At 36.4% G+C, this 20,847-nt stretch overlaps 2 protein-coding genes across 3 annotated transcripts in view; one reads left to right on the forward strand and one right to left on the reverse strand.

The window, feature by feature from the left end:
• The window catches only part of CDC73 (cell division cycle 73), a 142,257-nt gene that overhangs the window by 75,268 nt on the left and 46,142 nt on the right, over positions 1 to 20,847 (forward strand). The gene's annotated exons all lie outside the window — the stretch shown is intronic.
• Positions 824 to 10,674, reverse strand: B3GALT2 (beta-1,3-galactosyltransferase 2). Of its 2 annotated transcripts, none has more exons than XM_067535163.1 (2): positions 10,177 to 10,674; positions 824 to 5,181 (listed from the first exon to the last, which is right to left on the reverse strand). In XM_067535163.1, exon 2 carries the CDS (start codon positions 5,041 to 5,043, stop codon positions 3,775 to 3,777), a length of 1,269 nt encoding a protein of 422 aa, XP_067391264.1. In that variant the 5' UTR covers positions 5,044 to 5,181; positions 10,177 to 10,674; the 3' UTR covers positions 824 to 3,774. The 2 variants fall into 2 exon arrangements, with proteins under 2 accessions (XP_067391264.1, XP_067391263.1); XM_067535162.1 differs by having other exon boundaries at positions 824 to 5,184.

Raw genomic sequence — 20,847 nt, forward strand, 5'->3', positions numbered from 1 at the left:
TAGCTGAAGATGCTCAGGGAACAGATATTGTTAGATGATGCCCATTTTCAATAGATACCTTGTGGATCTCACACAGTTAATTTTGTATGCATGTCTCTTTTTAGTTGAGGAAGTATCAACTATTAGGCAAAAACGATGAAATTTCCCTGATAACACACTGTTTTAGTCATTTAAGGACTGCTCTTAACTCTGTTCCCTTTTGTTATATTTTTCTGAGTATATTACTGTTGTCTTACAGTTTGATTCATTTTGTTGTTCTTTTTCTCATCTCACATCCAGAAAACATATAAGTGAAGGTATTTCATTTAACATTGGAAATTAAGGTATATATTGAGTTGTAGATTATGTGGATTATAAAAACATACCGTAGAACAGATGGTTGCATCTGTATCTTGAGCCACAAATGCTCAAACTACTTTTACGGAAAATGTAATTTCTGTCCATCTTAATTTGGAAAGGTGACAATGTAAAACACCAAACTTCTTTTTTTTCTTATGAAGAGAAAATTGTAAGTGAAAAATTACAAACAAAACATAATAAAAAAGAAGAGTAAAGATTTTGTAATGAAAATAATTGCTTTTGCACTATTTTAAACATTAATGCTTTCATATTTTTTACTCGGGTGAGCAGAAACGAAGTGGTGTCTAACAAAAATTGCTTTCCATTTCCATCCTTGTATTTTATTTTTTTAAAGGGAGGAAGATTTTACTATTTCATCCTGTGATACTCTTTCAGTGTTCAAGGCCCACTTCACTTCTGAAAGTTCTGAACAAGCCAAAAGAGAACAATAGTCAGGGGCAAAAAGACTTCAGTAGACGGGCTGCCTTGTTAATAGTCCAAATATTTATTTTATGTATTTATAAAGTGCCTTCAAGTTACATGTAGGCACTAATACAGATTTTTAAAAACTATGATTTATAGCTTATAAAACTAAGCAGCTTTTCTTTCACACACACAATGCACCTGATTGCTAACAAATCCTCTGCCAGTTACAGTGCCGGACTAAACTGATAGATGCAACCTGTCATAGAATGCTGCCAAACTCTGGCAGACTTGAAGGAGGAACAAGTTCCAAAGATGAGTCCATTAAAGGATACCTTGCTTGCTAGAGTTCAAGTGCCAGGCCAGATAGGGTTTAGCTATTACCTCCTTTGATTAATCTTTCAGCAAGCAGAATTCTAGTAGAAAGAAGTGTTGTGTGCTGTGTATGTCTTGTTCACACTGATTAAACAACATTCTGGACTAGCTGAAACTTCTGAATACCTCAAGTAAATAGTACACTTCAGTGGTCCAGCTGGGCAGTGCCAAAGGCATGGCTAAGTGCTGAGATCCTCCTTAGAGAGGAAGCATTCTCTAAGTATTCTTTGGGTCAGCTGTTGATGGGGGGGGCGGGGCATCTTGAGCCTTCGCTCTTAACTGAAGATCAAGGACTGGAGCTGGATGCATTTTGGACCCATGATAACATATACCCCAGAATCAAGGAGCAGCATACATCTTTATGGAGGGACCAGTTGGCCCCCAACCATCTCTCCAGCATCATTATTTCCATCTTGTCTGCATTAAACTTAAGCCATCTAGCTTTCATTCAGAATGCCATCTCTGACAAGCATCAACTGGAAAGCAAACTGTTAGATCTGAATTTGAAGGATAACTAAAAATGGGTATCAGCACACTAGTAAAGCGGCAGCCCCAAAGTCTGTTTCCCTAAGCCACCTTCATGTACATTAAGAGTGAATGGCCATGGACATCATCATTTTCAGAAATAAATGAGATTTATTTCTTCATTGCAGCTTTCACTTAATAATTCAAGTAGCATATCCATTCTCTCATGCAAATACCATAAACTAGTCAAGCAATTTTCTCCATAGGCCTGGAAAGAAGAGAGATGGTTCTATTTAATCCTTTGAAGATGCTCATATATTATAGTTGTAGTGCCATCTGAGTAGTTAAGATTGAATACAGAAGGGTGGCGAGATAGAACATAGTAGGACCTCCTAAAATGGCAATCAGATTGCTCATTTTATCCAAGAGCTCAGTGTTCCCTTGGAGGAATAAGCACAACCACTGTAATACAGCTTGTTCATACCTACTAGTACTTGCCTTGGAGTCAATCATATCAAAGGTTGCTAAGAGTAAACCGTATCTGTCTGGACTCATGATCTCTCTTTCCATTATTACCTGAAGATCAACCAAAAATCAATGCAGTTTCTGTGCCATACATAGTTTGAAAACCCAGTGCAATAAAGATTAGAAGAGACCAGAGAAGTCTTAGATAATGCTGAAGCTGGCTAACCACTACCTTCTGAGTAACCTTCCTGTCAAGGAATGTTTGAGTGACCATAGATATAGTCTGTTTTTAATAAAATAAATAACAAAAGTGAATCAAATAATATAACTATTACCCTAATGTATCAAGCATTCATGTTTTTGCTTTTTGTCCAGAAAAGGTGCTAGTGAAGGTTGCAGGATAGTTTTCTACCAAATCAAAGATATATCATTGTAAACCTGGCACTCTGACAACAAATAATGACCTAAATATCTAGCATTAATAGGCAGCAACGTGTTGGGAAACAAGCTTCCTATATATATGTTCATTGGTAGAGTGAAAACCTATAAATCTATATCTTCACCTTTCACTTTCAGTGGGACATGACTGTCACATAACATTGCACTCGTGTTTTTTGTTTTAGACAATTTTACTATACAGAAGTGTCAATTTTGCTAAACTATCACTTCCATCCCATCTTTATAGACAATAAGAATGTTTTGTTTACTTTCCTCAAATGACTATTTTCACTTAACTGGTAGTTTTTTTGAGAATCCTTTCCTCCAGAGATAGGACCATTTTTGAGACCAGATCAAAGGTGTTGAATTTTGCATTTTTCATACACCTTTAACTACCTCAGGGAAAGTGAATGCAGTAGCAGATATAATGGACTTGCATGGTGAGCAGTATATTAGGACTAGGATGTTCTTTGGCATCATAATTATGGTGTCATCCTCAGAATACAATTTAGAGTTTGAAGTAACCTTCAGTAACGTCTCAATTTACATTTTAATCTAAAGCTCAGTTCACATTACAAGCTGTCACACAGCAAAATAGCAGCCTTCTAAACTGAGGGTTTTGTTTGTCTTACTGTAGTAAAGTATGTTCTCAGTCCTTTAAAATGCATTGGTAGTTTCTTCTCAAATTGTAAATGTTACATTACTAAACTCTTATTGCCTGTGAAACAGCCATGTAATCACTTTTTAATATGGTTTTGAAGTTAGGGAAGAAAACTTTGTAAATGTATAAAATGTCCTTAACTTGCCTTGGATAGTTTTATTTACAACAGTTCTGGATAACAAAAGGAAATCCTTAATGGCTGCAGAGGAAAGTATTTTTTGAACTAGGACAGTAAGTGCATTTGTTAAATAATAATAATAATTTAGTGTGAAAAATATGCTCAATTATATTTTATTGGCACATAAAATATCAATTGTACCACCAAAGTGTGCATGCTTATTATTGCACATTAACACAGAAGAATCCTTGTACAGCATCTCTTTTTCCTCAAATTTGTTTGGAAAACCTTTTGGTTATAGTTTCGTAATATCACTGTCTTCAAGAATTATATTCTTCTAAAATTAAAAAAATAATTTTCAAACTCCATTATGTGATGAGGGCTTAACTAAAGACTGTCCCATTAAGCTCATCCGTTTTCACTGTACATGCTTTCAGCAATATTTACAAATTGCACAGGGGATACTTTTATAGAGGGAGTATTGTCCTTTTTAGTGCAGTTTACGATGGCGATACCTGCCAGCTTTTTCTTTTGCTGCATTGGCACAGGCATTGTGCTTATTTTGTTGTAAGTGGTTCCAGTATTTGATCAGTTCACTAGGCTGGAACTGATGGGAGGTAATTAGGTGGCTATATTTACAGCTGGAATAAGAAACTCGCCAGTGATTGAAGACAAACTCATTAGGTGGGGGCATAGGGTCAATTCGCAACTTGGCAAGACAGATCCCCACATATACATCCTCTAAGTGCAAGCGTCTGATGCTTAAGGAGACTTTAAAGATCTTTTCTGCCAAATCTCCAGAAAAAACATAACCAGTTCCTGAGCAGAATACAGGGTAACGCTCACTTGGATACAAATCAGGTGGCATATACCACTTGCTATCCCTGTTCCTATTAGGTGCATACCCTCTCATTAGGTAACCTGTAAAATACTTGTGCCTTGGAGGCAGTTCTGGCTTCAGAAGCTTATGTATTAAATACTCAGTATTGACAAACATATCACTGTCTGTTTTCATAACATAGGGAACATTTGGACAGTAGGTGGCAACCCAGTTCATCCCCATAAGCGTTTTAATGGTTAAGTTATAATAAGTGTCTAGATATTCTTGTTGAATAACGTCATGGTATTGTCGGCTTTCTTCCAGTATGGCACGTTGGAGGTATCCATTTAGTTTAATGCTTAAACCCAACAAAAATATGCGAACAATTTGGCTACCCGGAGCCAGGCTTTCATTACCCCACGTTTGCCTAATAGCTTGTCTAGCTTCCACTTGGCCTGGTTCTGCAGCTATGAGCAGTATTAGAAAAGGACTCTTCTCCTGGCATTTTTCAGGCTCATTTATTATATACTTAAAATGATATGAAGTTGGATGTCCAGTACCTTTCTCATTATAAATACTTCCATTGGCACTGAGTGTATTCTCTAAACCAGTTACTCCTTGTGGTGACAGGTCAGTGTTGTTGGAATTAGTGACTGTCTGAGGCCTAAGAGTCTGAGGGACTGTATCCTTCCAAATGTTCCTCAGAGAGCTGTGGTTTGTCTCGCTTTTTGTAGACCTAAATCCTCGAATAGTGTAAGCCACAGGATTTTCTTTGAATCCAGCCCTGCCTGGCAGCCAGTCATGATGATTAAAGAACAGAAACATAGCAAAAAGAAACACCAGAGAAAGCAGACCAATAAGATGGGTCCGAAAGAGAGATCTTTTGGTATTCCACGTCATTTTTGCAAAACAGCAGAGTCGTCTTCTCCACTGAAGCATGTTGTACGTATCCAATAATGGGATGTGAGCTAGTGGTTGAACAAAATTATTTTTCTTTTCCTTTTGAATCCACTGCTATTCTTTGGTATTCATCTTCTGTTATATTCACATTGATAATTCTCTGCAAAAGGGTTACTCCTGCTGCGAAGGTGGAAAAAAAAACAACCTTTTAAAATTCACCTTAGGATCTGATTTTTATAATATAAAGTTACAATGAAAAATAAGAAGCAAATAAAATTTGAATTTTAATTATAAAGTATTAGTCCCAGTGTAATTATCTAAACAGAAAGTTGAATTCCACACTAAAAGGCAAACTTAATTTTCTTAGGTTAAAATATGCTTTTGACTTCTTAGTGTTTGGGAAAGTGTACCGCTTTTTTAAACTACAAAAAGCCTTGCTTTATATGGGTAGTGTATCCTAGATACTAATGATTTGTCTTCTCTTTCCACTGTGCAATAAAAGCTAGCTTGTTCATCTCTGGACAAGAAAATCTGAAGTTGACTTGCATCAGCTCTATGTATAGAGAATGTAAAACTGTTCTACAGTTCTTGAGAAAGGCCAAGTGAGAAGGCCTTGATACCAGATGGAAGGTTTATTGGCATTAATTAAAATTGATTTAACATGCAATGGGTAGTATGGTTCACAGTCAGAGGCCCTTTTTGTAAAATGGTCATGTATTGATAGTGGGACAGACGGTGCAAGGTTGATTATAGCAGAGTTCTGTTAGTCACAGTACACTGCTTGGCATGTTTCCATTGGCCCCTACTGTGTTCAGAAACTAAGTGAGAAGATGCACCTGTCAAAATTAATTTTCAGGGTCCAGTAACCTCACTGCACAGTTTTCAGACAGTAACAAATCATAAATGCTTTCGTTCATCTTTGACTCCCCTTTAACCTTTCATTCCACAATGAGGAGTTGGAAAGAACATTTTCCTTACCTGAATCTCCTGTAGTTAATTTTAAAATTAAATATTTAATTTGCTATAGTCATGGAGATTTCAGTTGTGTGTGTAAAATGGGAAGTAAAATTACACAGTAATTTCTCAATTTTTATAGTAAACCACAGATTACTTTTAATGCTTTCATTGTTTTTAAAGTAACTAACTTGTATGCTTCTGGGACAATATTACAGTTAAGGCAATATTCTGTTATCAGCTGCACCTATAGAAAATTTTATAAACTAGCTTTACAGCATCACTTCCCATTTCCTTGTAAATTTATTTTGAGATTCAAGAGCAGAGTCAATATGGCAGCTTCATGATGCTGCATATTAAAAGCTGATCACATCATCTCATAAATGAGCCTTTCATTGCACAGTACAAATTTGTTCGTGATTTTCAATTTGCTCTAATTTATTTCTAGACCCTAGGGTTTTGAGTAGGAAAAAAAGAAGCCAATCTTGCAGGAGTCCCATGGAAAACACTTCTTTTATGTAAATGTGTAATTTATTTAATTACTTTGCTATCTTCCAAAGCCAATATTTGGATTAATTCTTCATTTTAAAAAAGGTAGTGACATGTTACATGGATAATTACAAGATTTAAACTGTAAAGATGTAATTTGAAAGGGTTGGCACAGAGATGATTTATTAAATCATACAATGGATTGAAAAATAAAACTCTCTCACACGTGTATGTGTGTATGTGTATATATAACCTACAAGTCTGTGCCCAAAACATGTAGAAAAAATAAAAAATTATTCTAAAAACTTTTATGTAGATATTTTTTTGAAGTGTCCATATGTTAGGCTAAATTTAAAGTGAAAAAATTAATATATCTTTATGCAGAGGAAAGCTCATTGAAAAAATTTAGATACAGTGCTGGAAGTATTATGTTACTGAATGAAAGCTGTAGTTTGTCTATCTTATTAACCTCCACTAGGAGGAGCAAGTAAGTGGGGATTTTAACAATGATTTGTATCAATATAAATGTGTCTGAAAATGCTATATGGTTCCAAAATTCTGTTTCTGAAAGAGTAAAATGTTTATATGGTGATATATTAAACGCTTCTGTCTGAAGATTTTCTATTATTGTCTGCAGTGCCTAAACCCACTGAGTTAAAATAGTTCTGTATGAAGCTGAAATTGTTTAGTAGTTCATGTGGTTTACTTCATACTGAGTTTAGAATGCATACATTTCATACCTGTAACATGGACACTAAAGTAGTAAGTGACAAAAATTTAATTTGAGAACTAACCTGAAATTGTGTACTATCCCTTGATACTTCTGTAACTCTTATTACAAATGATGTCTGTGTAAGATGAAGTGTGTGTGTGTGTGTGTGTGTGTGTGTGTGTGTGTGTTTGTTTTAAAAAATTTACATAAAAGCAAATCTAACAGACTCCCTTCACATGTGTCTGTTCAGCTTACATTTTTCAGTGCAATGCATATTTAATGCCAGCTTCGGATGGTGGGGATATATTTGGTAAAACATCGTTATTCCATTTTATATGCATTTATTCTGTTGTAGCTTTCAGGAAGGTAAAATACAGAATTTCTTGAGACACTGAATAAAGGATAGCAACTGCAGTTCTGTTTACTTTGTAGCCAGATTGAATTATTCCACTACCACAACTTCCTCATATTAAATGCAAATGAATTCAGTGAATTTACATAGGGAGCTATAACTATGAATCAAGTAATATTTTAATGTTTAACTGATGTAACTTTTTGCTGTGCATGAGGAACATGAAAGTATCTGAGAATCATCTTGTGTGCAAATGTATACAGCGAGATTCTGAAAACTTGTTTTCAGTTAGTTTTTGCAAGAAAATATAGAAATTGAAGATTTTAAAAGCTGAAGCTTATTTAGGATCTGCATGCTTATGCAGTCTGTTTAAATTTCTTAATATTTTAAGCCTACCCTCAACTCAAAACTTCTTATAAATGAGATAATTGCTTCAAATGTTTGATTTTCATGTATTTTCATAAGAATTGTATATTCAAAAATTGTATAATTTTTCTTGTATTTAAAAATGTTTGTTCCCTAGTCTTGTGGAAATATTTACTGGAAGAATAAATTAAAACGTGATGTCTTCATTATGCCATTTGTAATTGTGGTTCAAAATATTTTAAAATGCGTGAAGGAAATTAAGAACTTTATCTCTTGAAGTATAAACAGTAATTGTCCTTTTTGGGGGAAAAAAAAGTATAAGACAGATGAATACCTCATAAATTTTGCCTAATGTTTAACTGATGGTGTGAGAAGTTGGCAGTATATATTTAAAATGGCATTATGAAAAGCATTAACGGTTTTCTTTGTTTCCTGACACTTGATTATTTCATTAGGTAAAGTATTATTAAACACTTCTTCAGTCAATAATATTAAATTGCATTTTTTAAATAAGCTTAGAATTAACACATCCTGTCTTACTGATAAGTTGGATAAACCTACCTAGAGAGTCGGATAGTCACCTTGTCCTTTGAATGTGCTATAGTATGCAGCTGTGCATTTTAAACATATTATTTATAAAAGCTCTGTTTGTTTCTCAACAGTTGAATGTGCAGTGATTGATACATTGTGAAATGACAAGGTTAGACTGTAGAATGCCTCTTGAATGTTTTATTTTTGGTCTTTGCTCCACTTGTGTTTTGGCTCCTTGTATTTCCAGTAGTGCTTAATAATTATGGCTCTGCAAATTGAAGCATTAGTTTCAGCTCTGCATTTATACATCTTGGATTTTCATATTTTGATTAGCTCTGTGGGCAAATCCTTAATTAGAGGGAAAAGTTCAGAAGGCAGCCTGAGAGTTGGTGTACTGATGGTAAATAACAACAGGGTTTAAGCACATTATGCAGGGCCTAATATCTGTGTTGACATATTAACTGCATTAATCAGTTGCACCAAACTGACTATACTCAAACTGATGTTTCTTTTTTGCTTATTAAAGTTCAATAATTTCAAAGTATGTAATTCACAAAATTAACTATCGTTCATTGGAGTATTTGCTTGAGGTTAGATTTTTTCAGTATATTTTTACAAAATTAAAGTTTTGGAAAAAATCAACCCAGTTATATGTTCTGTTGTCAAGCTGCCACTCACACTGTTCAAGTTACATTATCTTGCTGCACCTCCTGTTAAATTAGACATGCAGACTTCATCCACAGTTGCACTAGTTTTATTGCATGTTAGAATTGACTGACAAAGTAAGCACCCTCTTTAATGATTTATGATGTTTTATTGGTAGATTTTGCAGATAAGAATGTTCACTCTGTAGCACTATTAGATTCCTACAGATTCAGATCTTTAATTTTTATTGCAGATAGTAACATCTATCAATAAAGTATCTTAAATAAGATTACTGATCTTAAACAATAGATAAACTGATTTTCAATCATTTCCATCATGGTGACTTTTTTATAGTCAGAGTTAAACAATCAATGTGTTACATATTTTAAAGAGAGAACTTGTAATGATGGCATGATATAATAAATTACATGATCACCATTTTGAGTGATACAGTGTATTAAGGTTTCCTTTGGGGATCTCAGTGGAGCCTGGTATTTGTAAAATGTGGTTGTTAATTGTATTGCTGGTGGCTTAAATCATGTCCGTTCTTTTGCATGCTTTTTTTAGTCCTAAATTAGGCATGCTGATGATATTTAATCTGATAACATTTTGCTTGTGTTTAAGAACACTACAGGAGCAATAGTAAATGCGAAAAGGATTGAAAGTGCTATTTAACTAATGTAATTTGACTGCATGGTCTGTTTTGATGGTTCAGGGCTCTCACCAAGTCACATCATAGTCATTTTATCAGGGCTTCACAATTACTTCAGCTAAGGATTAAATCTGACCTAGTTTGAGAGGATGGTTAACTGATTTTTTTTTTTAAACTAGTTTTAAAATTTAATTTCTCAAACACAATAGCCACAGATAGCTACATTATCCCCATAATCCCTCTTCCCCACCCTCAACCCTCAATTGACTGTGAGAAACATATTTAATAACTAAGTAGTATAACAGTAGTGACATTTGTTCTCTGTTGTGTGGGTTGGAGGGGGGATTGCTGGAATTTTTTTCCACTGTTCATGGAAATGTTATCTCTGAGAACTATAGTTGGCAACGATCTATACCTATAGAATGCAAAGGTAACAGATAATTGAATATCACACACACGGTTTAGACATACCTTCCTTGGTTAGGCCATTTATGGTGATAGGATTATGCCCACTGAAAATAGTTTTGGCACGCCATCACTTCAGCAAAAAAGATGCTATCGAACATGCGCACATCCCCCAAACGTCTGCTTCCTGCGATTGCTTTTCACGGTATCTAATCTGTCCATCTGTCTGCTCGTTGCTGTGTTACCTTCCTTGCTTATAAGTGTCCACGTCTTGTGGTCTTTTGTTCATCTTTCAAACAAAAGGGCAGTAGTTCTTGGTTCTGTTCCAAGCAGGGTTGTCTGCTCCTGACAATTGATGCATTGAAGCTTTTACATCTGGTGTTTCCCTTGTTGGACAATGCAGTGCTGTATTCTCTTCTCAGTATCCATATTTCTAGCGATAATGTTAAGCAGCAAGTGCTAGAATGTAGTGGTTCAGTTGCATTCAATAATGAGATTTACCTCTTCCTTCATTCCTCCCTTGTTGCTAGGCAGTAACTGAAAAGGTTTTGAGCAATTTTAACTAAGGGTTTTGGTCTGTAAAATCCATTCCGTAGTTCTTCAGCTGCTGCACAGGCAGGCAGCAGTTTAAATGTGGGCTTTGACAGATGCTGTCTTCTGACAGAGCAGAATTTAACGTCATTGCTTGGCTGAATCCCACGTGATTGTTTGCATTCATTTTGACTAAATCCTAAGGCAGCCAGAAAGCTTACAGGTTTTTGCTTCTATTTGATAAATGATACATATTCAGTACAAGTGTAGTGATGGGTGAATAATATGAAAATGGGATGATTATTAAATGAATGATTGAGTTTATTTTTCAAATTGTGTTCTCTTATCTTTAGTGCCATAATTTACAGTTTTAATCTTTTATAATGTTAGATGTTCCATTTTCTTATTCCAGATATATTTCTGCAGTGGTTCAGAACTATAAGCTTTTAAACATCTGAGCTTGAGTTAACCCCTTCACTGCTCTGTTAGCATGCTTGATTATTCTGTGCATAATAGGACATATGTCCTGCCATATTATAACATTAAAATAAAAATAGAATGCCCCGACCTTTATTTCCTACACCCATGACTGCTCATGTGGAAACGCTTCTTCATGATCTGAATTTAGTCAAAGGAGCTCGCAGCAGCTAATGTACAAACACCGGGACATTGAGCCACCTCCCTGCCATTAGTGGTTTCCTTCAATGATAGAGGTCACAAAGTTCAGCATTGCAGAATTAGGGAAACCAAAAGACCATAAGGGACTCTGATACTTTTATAAATTCTTTTATTCTTCTTTTGAAATATCTAAAGTATGTAATTTGTCTTGATATTTTTAATACAAGTTGTATTAAATTTTCCTTTCTCTTCTTTCAACAATCTGATCCTTTTATGGAAAAATATCACAGTAAATTATAAGTTGTATGCAATACATAAGCAAAAACTATAGAGTTGACCCAATTATAGGGAACACAGTTGTACCGAAGAATGAATATTGGGGTATTTATCCATCTCGTCCTTTGAAAATGGTTCACTAATTTTTCACCTCTGCAGTTCTTCTAATGGGACACTAGCCTTTGACTAAAATTGAGAATTTTTTCATAGGGTAATCCAATCATATGATACCTCTGACATCTGTAGTGCACTGTGCAAGTACCTGTTGTAATGGAAATTAAATGACAATTCATGCTTCCCCATGTGTAGTCAATGTGGTTTGCTATTCCAGCCGTTCTGATAATGTTCTGATAATTTACTGAAAATATTTAATCAGATATATACCTTTTTGACCAAAACATCTATGTATAAAAATCTATCTAATTAATTAGGATAACCTTTTCTCAGTCTGTGTATTTCCAATCCTAATGACAATTTGTGTAAACTCTGCTACCCTCTTGGGGGTACTATATATATTGGTAAAGATTTGATCTGCTTTGGTTTAAAATAGTGATTTTAAGAAAAACCAGAAGGGTGAGTAATTACAGGCAGTGACTATACTGCCCAAAGTGTCTATAAATATTGACGAATCAGTATTTAGAAAGGTATGTATGCCTCCTGCCTCTCTGTTGATTTGTGTGTTTAAACATTGGAACACATAAAATTCATCCTCCTCTCCTTCTGAAACTTAAATGTATTAAGGCTTGGTCTACATTACCAATTTATGTTGTTATAACTATGTCACTTAGGGGTGTGAAAAATCCACACCCCCTGAGTAATGTAGTTATACCAACCTATGCCCTGGTGTAAAAGCAGGTCGATGGGAGGACTTCTCCTATTAACATAGCTACTGCCTCTCGTTGAGGTGGATTAACTACGCCGATGGGAGAAGCTCTCCCATCAGCATAGATAGCATCTTCACTGAGCACCGCAGCAGCGCCTCTGTAAGCGTAAATAAGTCCATAGTTGGTGTATGTATAGTAGTAGATTGCACCAAACATGACATGTTGAGTTAAGGTGGTTGGGTGAGTTAAGTTGAAAGCCAGCTTTCTGTTTTCTGAAGTACTGGCTGGAAAATCAAAAACTATTCATGTAGTCAGTTTGCTGATAGTGACTTATATAGGTATAGGCAGTGCTTTTGAATATCAACCCAAAAGGCTGCTGATTTTTTTTTTTTCTTTTTAATTTGTGGATGTCATTAAACCCAATGTATGGAAAAGGTGGACTTATCTGAAGTGGAGTAGCAAGTGTGAGGTAGCTCACGGAATTCCATTTACTGTTTCTATTTGCTTTCATTTATTTACTGCCTTGCCACACCTAAAAACAATCTGCTATGAAGGACTATATATTCCAACATGTGCCTAAGTGCTTTAATGCACAATGATCCTGGTGTTTATCTGTAAATGCTTTATAAAGATATATACAAAAATATAAGATGTCTACTCCTGAGGGCCAAATTTCCATGCTGTTTTTAGTTAGTGACCACTTCATAGTTATGGGTGACATATTCCTCATGGCTGATTGATTTACAATATATGAAATCCCTGATTAATTATTTCTGTATATAAAGTTCATTGTCATGCCAAGAGACTAAATAAAGTTCAGGTAACCAAACTATATTCAGTATTTTAAATCTTGAAATGAGCAAACATCTTTGTTACTATTTACAATCATGTTCATGTTTCCAGGGTGAGAGAGTGGCTGTGTTTTTAACTAAAAAGGAAGGAAGTATCTAACTCTGCTACTTTTCTTCTTTGTGAAACCTCTTTGAAAGGAAGTGGGGAATTTCAAAGGAGTCCCTTTTGAGCACTGAGTTTTATTTGCCTGAGTAATTTGGGTCCTTCGCTATTGCACTATATGGCACTCCCTTGGTATTTTGGTAAGACAGTGCTGGCCTTACTTTCTGGTAATGTAGTCTGAAGAAGACTAAGTAGCCAAAAAGCTATTATTTTATCTTGAATTAAAATGATCTTTATTTAGGCTGTGTAGCCTTGTCTCTCATTTTGGAGGATTACTGGACTCCCCCCAACATAATAAAACTACCTAAACTAGTGACGGTAGCTATGTCAGCAGGAGAGTGCGAACATAGCACTGTCCACACAAGAGCTTATGCCGGCAAAACTTATGTCGCTTGGGGGTGTTTTTCTCTCACCTCTGAGTGACAAAAGTTTTGCCAGCAAAAGCGCTAGTGTAGACAAGATCTAAATCCAGGTATATACTCCAGTATTTATGGCTGGAAAGGGTGAAGATATTCTGCAGAGCTAGCCATATGTATGGTGATGCTATTCCAGGATGTATATGTTGTAGAGTTTTCACCATATTACAACAAACAGTTTATCACTAATGACATAGTTTTCGAGTTCCTTGTTTTGGCCTTAGTTGAATGCTATGAATAATTCATTGCCTAGACACACACACATTGTTTTTCCCTTATTGGTAATTATTTACTCACACACGGAATTGACTGTTTTTCAGAAATATATTAGATTTAATTATCTTTAGTTTTAATTCAGTTAGAGAAGATTCTGTATCTTAAAAGCTGTATGCATATAAGCATTTATTCATATACCAGTAACTCTGTTCTTCGTTTTAAATAGAGAAATTATTCAGTTTGTGTTGTAAGTCAGTGTTGCAATGCTTTATTTGTGGTTTATTTTGTGCTCAGAACACAGTAGCATACCCAGTATCACAAGCATTTTCTTAACGGAATGAAAAATGACAATCTAGGAATGACCACAAGTGTCAGTGTTGCCTTCTTTATTTCCCTCTCACACTTTCACTATTGCTTAATTACTTCATATACACTATAGTTGCTTAAAAATATTTCTAAAAACAGTTTTGGAATTTTGCCTCTTCAAGTTTAACTACTGCTAAACTACAGAATTTTAATGTTTACATTAACTTGTGAGTGTCTTTAATTCTTGATCACTTACCACAGTTATGTGCTCTCTCTCTCTGTACTTGATGGTAAATGATACCAGGGCAAATCTTAACAAACCTGCCAGAGAAACACAAACACACAGGGCCTTGTTTTTTAAGGTCAGGAAAGATGCTGCTTATTACTACTCCAGGTGTCTTGCTGAATTATCCCAGTACCTTTATGTAATGTAAATCATTAAAAACAACCAAGGCAGTTCAGGGGAATGGTTCATAGTTGTGTAGATTGAGTTTCGGCTTGTGTAGTGCAAATGAATTTGTAAAATACCAGACAGCAGCGTGGTCAGTACCTTACTACAGGAGGCATACAAAAAAACTTAAAACTTGAGTATGGAAGAAAAGAATAAAATTAGAGTAATTGCTAGCCTGCACACTTTTCTGTTTGCTCTTGTATTATATGTGACTATAACATAAAGAGCTACTCTTGTCTCCCTGAATAATCCATTGATTTTTCTCCCTCTTTATCCCATCTCCCTTTTTTCTCTATTGTTTAAATTTTCACTATTTTCTCTGAGTCTTCTGTCTAAAGATATGTCTGCACTTAAAACACTGCAGCTGTGCCACTGTAGCGCTTCAGTATAGACCAGTGTTTCTCAATTATACTTCGCTGCGGCACCCTTGCACGGCCATGCGATACCCTCCGCCGACAAGTCCAGGAAATCTTCCCCTTTTCGGCGGCGCGGTGTAGGCTGGTTTCGGCGGCGTGATCAGCTGTTCGGCGGCGCCATCAGTTGTTCAGCGGCACGCTCACAGCTGTTCTGTGGCGCACTGCCAGCTGTTCGGCGGTGCGTGATTTGTGTTGATTTCGGCGCGCGGTTCCACTTTTTCACAGAACCCTTCAACTCAGCCCCCGGAACCCCAGGGTTCCGCAGAACACTATTTGAGAAACACTGGTATAGACACTACCTACGCTGACAGGAGAGTTTGTGCTGTCAGCGTAGGTAATCCACCTCCTCGAGAGGTGGTTGCTAGGTCAACGGAAGAATTCTTCCATTGACATAGCAATGGCTACACCGGGGTTAGTTTGATATAGCTACATCTCTCAGGGGTGTGGATTTTTTTACACCCCAGAGAAACATAGCTGTATGATGTAAGTTTCTTGTGTGGACCAGGCCTCACTCTTGCTATTGTTAAATGAGTGTTAAAAACACACTTCCTGTGCACAAACACACTTCTCGTGCACACTTCCTGTTTCATTCCCATTGTACGGTATTGTGGCTTTTGCGGTGCTCAGCTGCTGCACTGATGTATCCGTTCTAGTAGTAGTGCTTCCTGCTTGTCATGACTGCTGCTTTTGCATTCTAAAAGACTGTGACTTTATGAAGTTTTGATTGGGCACAGCAGGGGAGAGAAGGCTAACCTGCAACAGTATCCAACGTTTCCAGGCAGTTAAAAAATAGAAAATTGTTAAATTAAATTCATGTTCCCCATATAACAACTTTTGTGCTGCACCTGTTTGTATAACATGATGAAATAGGGAGAGGGAAAACCTGGTAAATAAAAGAATGCAAAACTGGAACCTCTTGGTGCCTTTTGATCACTAGTGATATTAAGCATGATAACACTGTCACCATGAAAAATGTATACTGTGTGAATATCTAGAACTTTCTATGGAGATTTTTATAAAAGAAAAACGTAGCACAAGCACTACTTAAATGAGCAGAGGTGCACGTTTTAACCTCTTGCTGGTATATACAGAATTGCCATGTTAAATATTCAAAAATCATGATTCAGCTCTTGCAAAATCATAAGATTTTTTTAAAAATTGGGTTATTTTTATTTATTTCCACCCCTTCTTTTGAACATTTATGGTTCACATTTTAAAGTTTTTCTCCGCAATCACGAGTGCTACACATTTCCTTTTTTATGAAACCTATGATTCTTACCTCATCACATGACTCTGAGAGCAGGGGCTCAGAAAACATCAAACATTGTGGAACTTGTAAAAATTGTAAGATTTTGCAACACTGGCTGGCTTGCCAGGCCTATCCTAGCCACATCAGAAGTGCAAATTGATCTCCTAATGAGAATTTACATAACTTGCTGGAACAATTTTTATAATGGGGGTGCGGAGAGTTATTGAACCAAACTGTAAACCATGTATATAATGGAAACCACTTCAAGCGAGAGGGTGCAGTAGCACTCCTTACACTGCTAGTTTCAGCATCTTTGTAACTTCATCTTGATTTATGTAACTAATGAGAAGTTGGGAGGCAGACATAGTCCACTACTTCATTGGTGTCTGACTTTTAAATGATGAATTATGGAGAAAAATTAAAATCCTTAGGATCACAAATGTAAACTGGAATCTAAAGGAAAATCAAGTCAATAGGTCTTCTGCCTACCATACCAGGAGTCAGACATATTGGGAATTATGCACTACATTATGGACACAAAACACATGAAATTGGAAGAATCCATGAGTTAGTTTTAATAAATAAGGTGCAAAATTTTGTGGAGTTTGTACTCTAAGAAAAGATGATTCAAACCATTCCAGCCAGGGGTACGTTTACAGGGCTCTGAGCCTCATCATCCACAGCTTACCTACTGCTATACAGATTTGTGACCTGACTTAATCATAAATTTATTATTTAGCTTGGGTTGGTCCTGCTTTGGGCAAGGGGTTGTACTAGATGACCTCCCGAGGTCTCTTCGAACCCTAATCTTCCTCTATGGAGGGCATACTTCCTATGTGTTGACCGATCAGATAATGTCACTTAACCACCTGTTTGACCATGGTAAAATATTGTCAGATATTCCAGCAAGAATGCCCTAATGTTAGGTGACAGCCTACTTTTTTTGATTGCATCGTAGTGCCACCTGTTAGCAAGCCTATTTAAATATCTTGATCACTCACTTTACTACCACACTCACTGTTTGGGAGAAAGGTGAACTAATTGAAAGTTGAGCATCTTGATTGGCTGGAATCTTCTGGAACAAACACTGTTACATATACATCTTTATTTGTATACCAGCTCATCAGTTTACAGGATGGGTTACAAAGTACATTAAAGAAGTTAAGACACCGCTGAAGATCTTACAGTCTGAACTGACTAGACACAGTCACTGAACCTTCTCCCCCAACTCCAAGAGCAAAGACACATAGCCATTAAGCTTCTCCCATAACAAACAAAAGTCATCTTAGCTATTAACCCCCAACACCACCTCCACCCTCAACAAAATGACAGCCCATATTAAGTACCCCTGTAAATAGTGTCCCTTTCCCTGTTAACAAAAATCCCCTTCATAACCTCCCTTCCTCCCCCCCCCCACACGTATCCCCAGCCAAATCTCATTTGATAATATGAAAAGTTAAATGGTAATGAGGGGGTGTGACATCAGATTTCTGAAAAGACACTTCCTTCTTGCTGCTGCTGAGTCCGTTGTGTTTGCTACAGGAAGGAAGGACTGCCTGCCCTCTCTTCTTCCATGTGATCTGGGGTTCTGTAAGGGTCATGGGAGCGAGAGGGTAGCATACCTGAAACTTTTGATTGACTGGATTCTTCTGGAAGAGCAGCAGTTTGAAATAGAACTGAATTGCTACTGGTTTACTGAAATAAGAGAAACTTCATAATGTGGAGAGTATTCTAGAAGAACAGGGACATAAATTATGCAGTCAGGGAAAACCAAAATCATCTGTTCATATTTTTTTTACTAGACACGAACATGGGAAAACTATTAAAGCTAAGTGCACGTTCTGTTCTTTTGTGTATGTGATACATGTGGATAAATGGATAAACATTTACTGAATTCTTGGCATGTGTTCAGCTACTGTCAAAGATAAACTATTGTAGTCAAACAGCAAGAAAAGGAAAACTGGTCTGCATCAAACATTTTCTTCTCTGCATCCCCCTTCCGCTTCATCTTCATGCGTGGTGGTGATGCTGCCAGAGTCTTTTTTTTTATTAAGAGAGTGATATGGGCAGAGATAGGTTTTGCTACTTCATCTGCTTCAAAAACTCTTACTCTTGGAAGGTCCCCAGATGTTCATCAGGTGGGTTTAAAACATTTTTGGATAGAGTGTGCCATGACCAGAAAACTAACAGTCCACTTATAAAAGCTGAAGAGAAAAATATAACTGGTAAAACAGCTCCCACACATAAGACTGCCTACATTTTTGATCACTCTTCTAAGGCCAAGATTTTATTGATGATGAATTTGGATGAAGCTTGTGACCTCATAGTTGCTGTTGCAATTTTAAAAGGATGTGCAAATGAATAACCAATTTGGACAAAGGGAGTAAATTTCAAAACAAAAAGCAACCTTTTCAGCTGTAAAACAGTGTGGAGTACAATCCCAGTGGTTGAATGAAAATAGTTTATCTTCCATTCAAGCATCCATGCAAAAACCATAATTAGACAGTAGACTTCCATTGCTGGGACTCTGGTGACCATGTTACTGGCTTTTGAGAGTATGTCTAGCCTGCAATAAAAGACCCACAGCATGGCCACCACCGGCCCAGGTCAGCTGACCGGAGCTTGTGGGGCTTGGGCTGTGGGGCCAAAAATTGCAGTGTAGGCATTTGGGCTTGGGCTTAAGCCAGGCTCTGAAACCCCACACGGAGCATGAACATCTTTCTATACTGCTATTTTTAGCCCTGCAGCCTGAACTCTGTGAACCCAAGTCAAATGACGTGGGCTCCAAGTACTCAGTATTGCAGGTTTTTTATTGCAATGTTAGACGTTCCCTGAGATACTAGCATGGTCTTCATCCCTGCTTCTTATAACAAACCAAAGTATAACTTTCAGGAAAATTGGTAATTGTGTCGTCTTTGTTAGTCTGTCATCCATTATTTTTTCCCATTTCATTGCTCATGGCACTTTAAATAACTTCACTTGGATAACTGTTTTCTCTTGCTAGAATTTACATCATGTGGTTAAAATGAAAATAGTCACTTTATGCCTCTTTCATAGTTTGGAACAATGAAGTGTCTGTTGTATACGTGTCTAGTTTCCAGGTACACACTTGCCCAAAAAGTTATTGTAATCTGTTTGATTGTGGTCTGCAGTCTTGAAGATTCATGCATAGAAATAATATTGAACATGTTGATATTTATGTATTTCTAACCAATTCTTAGTAGCAAAGCATTAACCTACCTCTTAACAAGTTAATAGGCAATCATGCTGTGCTTGATACAGGTAAGATGTAGCATTTTAGTTTGAAACACTATCAAGGTTACATGATTACAAAAAAATTGAATTTTAGAATGATTTTTCATCCTGACAGAGTTGGATTTGTTTTTTTTTTTGTCTTCCATTTGATTGAAACCAAGCAGAAGGCTTTATAATTTCTGGTTCATACTTCAATTGGACGGGTGGAGGAACTCATTAACGTGGCAAACATGTATCAGATCTGTTCATTTTCAAAATAGATATTTTTCTTCAGTTGTGACAAAATAAGCCTGCGTCTGGTAAGTGCAAACTATGGTATGCTTAGTTTCTGTTGAGAACAGTCAGTCATTGTCTGACATAGGTGTTTTTAATGGGACTTGCTCACTAAATGACAATTGACTTTCCCTGTGTGCTTTATTATGGATTAGATTTTTGTTTCATTGTTAAAACTCTTAATCAAGAATAGATCTGTTACTCGGAATACATGGTTAATTTGTCGTCAAGGAGTATTGAAGTATTTCATATTAAGGGAGTGTGGGGGAAGAAACTGGTCTAGCAGCAATTTATCAGTAAATTTATTTTTCCCCTAATAGCGAATATTACTTTCATTTCAGACTAACAGCTTTGTTGAAAGGGATAGCCATCTTTTGTAAATAGGAAATTGTATATAACAGCACTTATACTTGTACATTTTTAATCTTGGAACAATCTTGTATATTTATTTGTGTTGCCTAGCATACAGAGACTTCAACATTTTGTTAATTTTCCTGTGTGTGAGGCTGAAAAACAAAGGATTTGAAAATCAAGGGAGAATAAAATTTTAAAATGTTTCCCTTGCCTTGTCTGAAGCATGACTTTTCTGGCATTATAGCAGAGAATAAGTACAATTTCTTGTTTCTCCATAATAATTCCTTTGGTCATATTCTAACTTGATTCATTCATGAGCATCAGTGGTAGTGTACAGATTTTTTTCCTTTCTGCTGCAGGCTTGATGTAGGCTATCTGTGGTATAATGGAAGGGGATGGGAACTTGATTCCATAGTACTATTAGCAGTCAGTGGTTGAAATGTGTCTCTAGTTCCAGTTTGCTTGATCATGTGGTATTTTTCTTTGAGTATGTGTTAGATTTTAAGATAAGTCTGTAAACTTCCAGGGGTAGACCACAGTGGTACTACAACCTTGTTTGGAGAAGGAGAGTTCTCACCTATCCCTGGTAGAGTGGGAA

Source organism: Emydura macquarii, unplaced genomic scaffold (assembly GCF_026122565.2).
Source record: "Emydura macquarii macquarii isolate MOO-44397 ecotype Brisbane River unplaced genomic scaffold, CSIRO-AGI_Emac_v2 contig_3477, whole genome shotgun sequence".
In the NCBI taxonomy this organism is placed as follows: Eukaryota; Metazoa; Chordata; order Testudines; family Chelidae; genus Emydura; species Emydura macquarii.

What these genes read in the sequence shown, in the direction of transcription:
- B3GALT2 (XM_067535163.1), bottom strand. Translation starts at nt 5,043, where the DNA reads ATGCTTCAGTGGAGAAGACGACTCTGCTGTTTTGCAAAAATGACGTGG.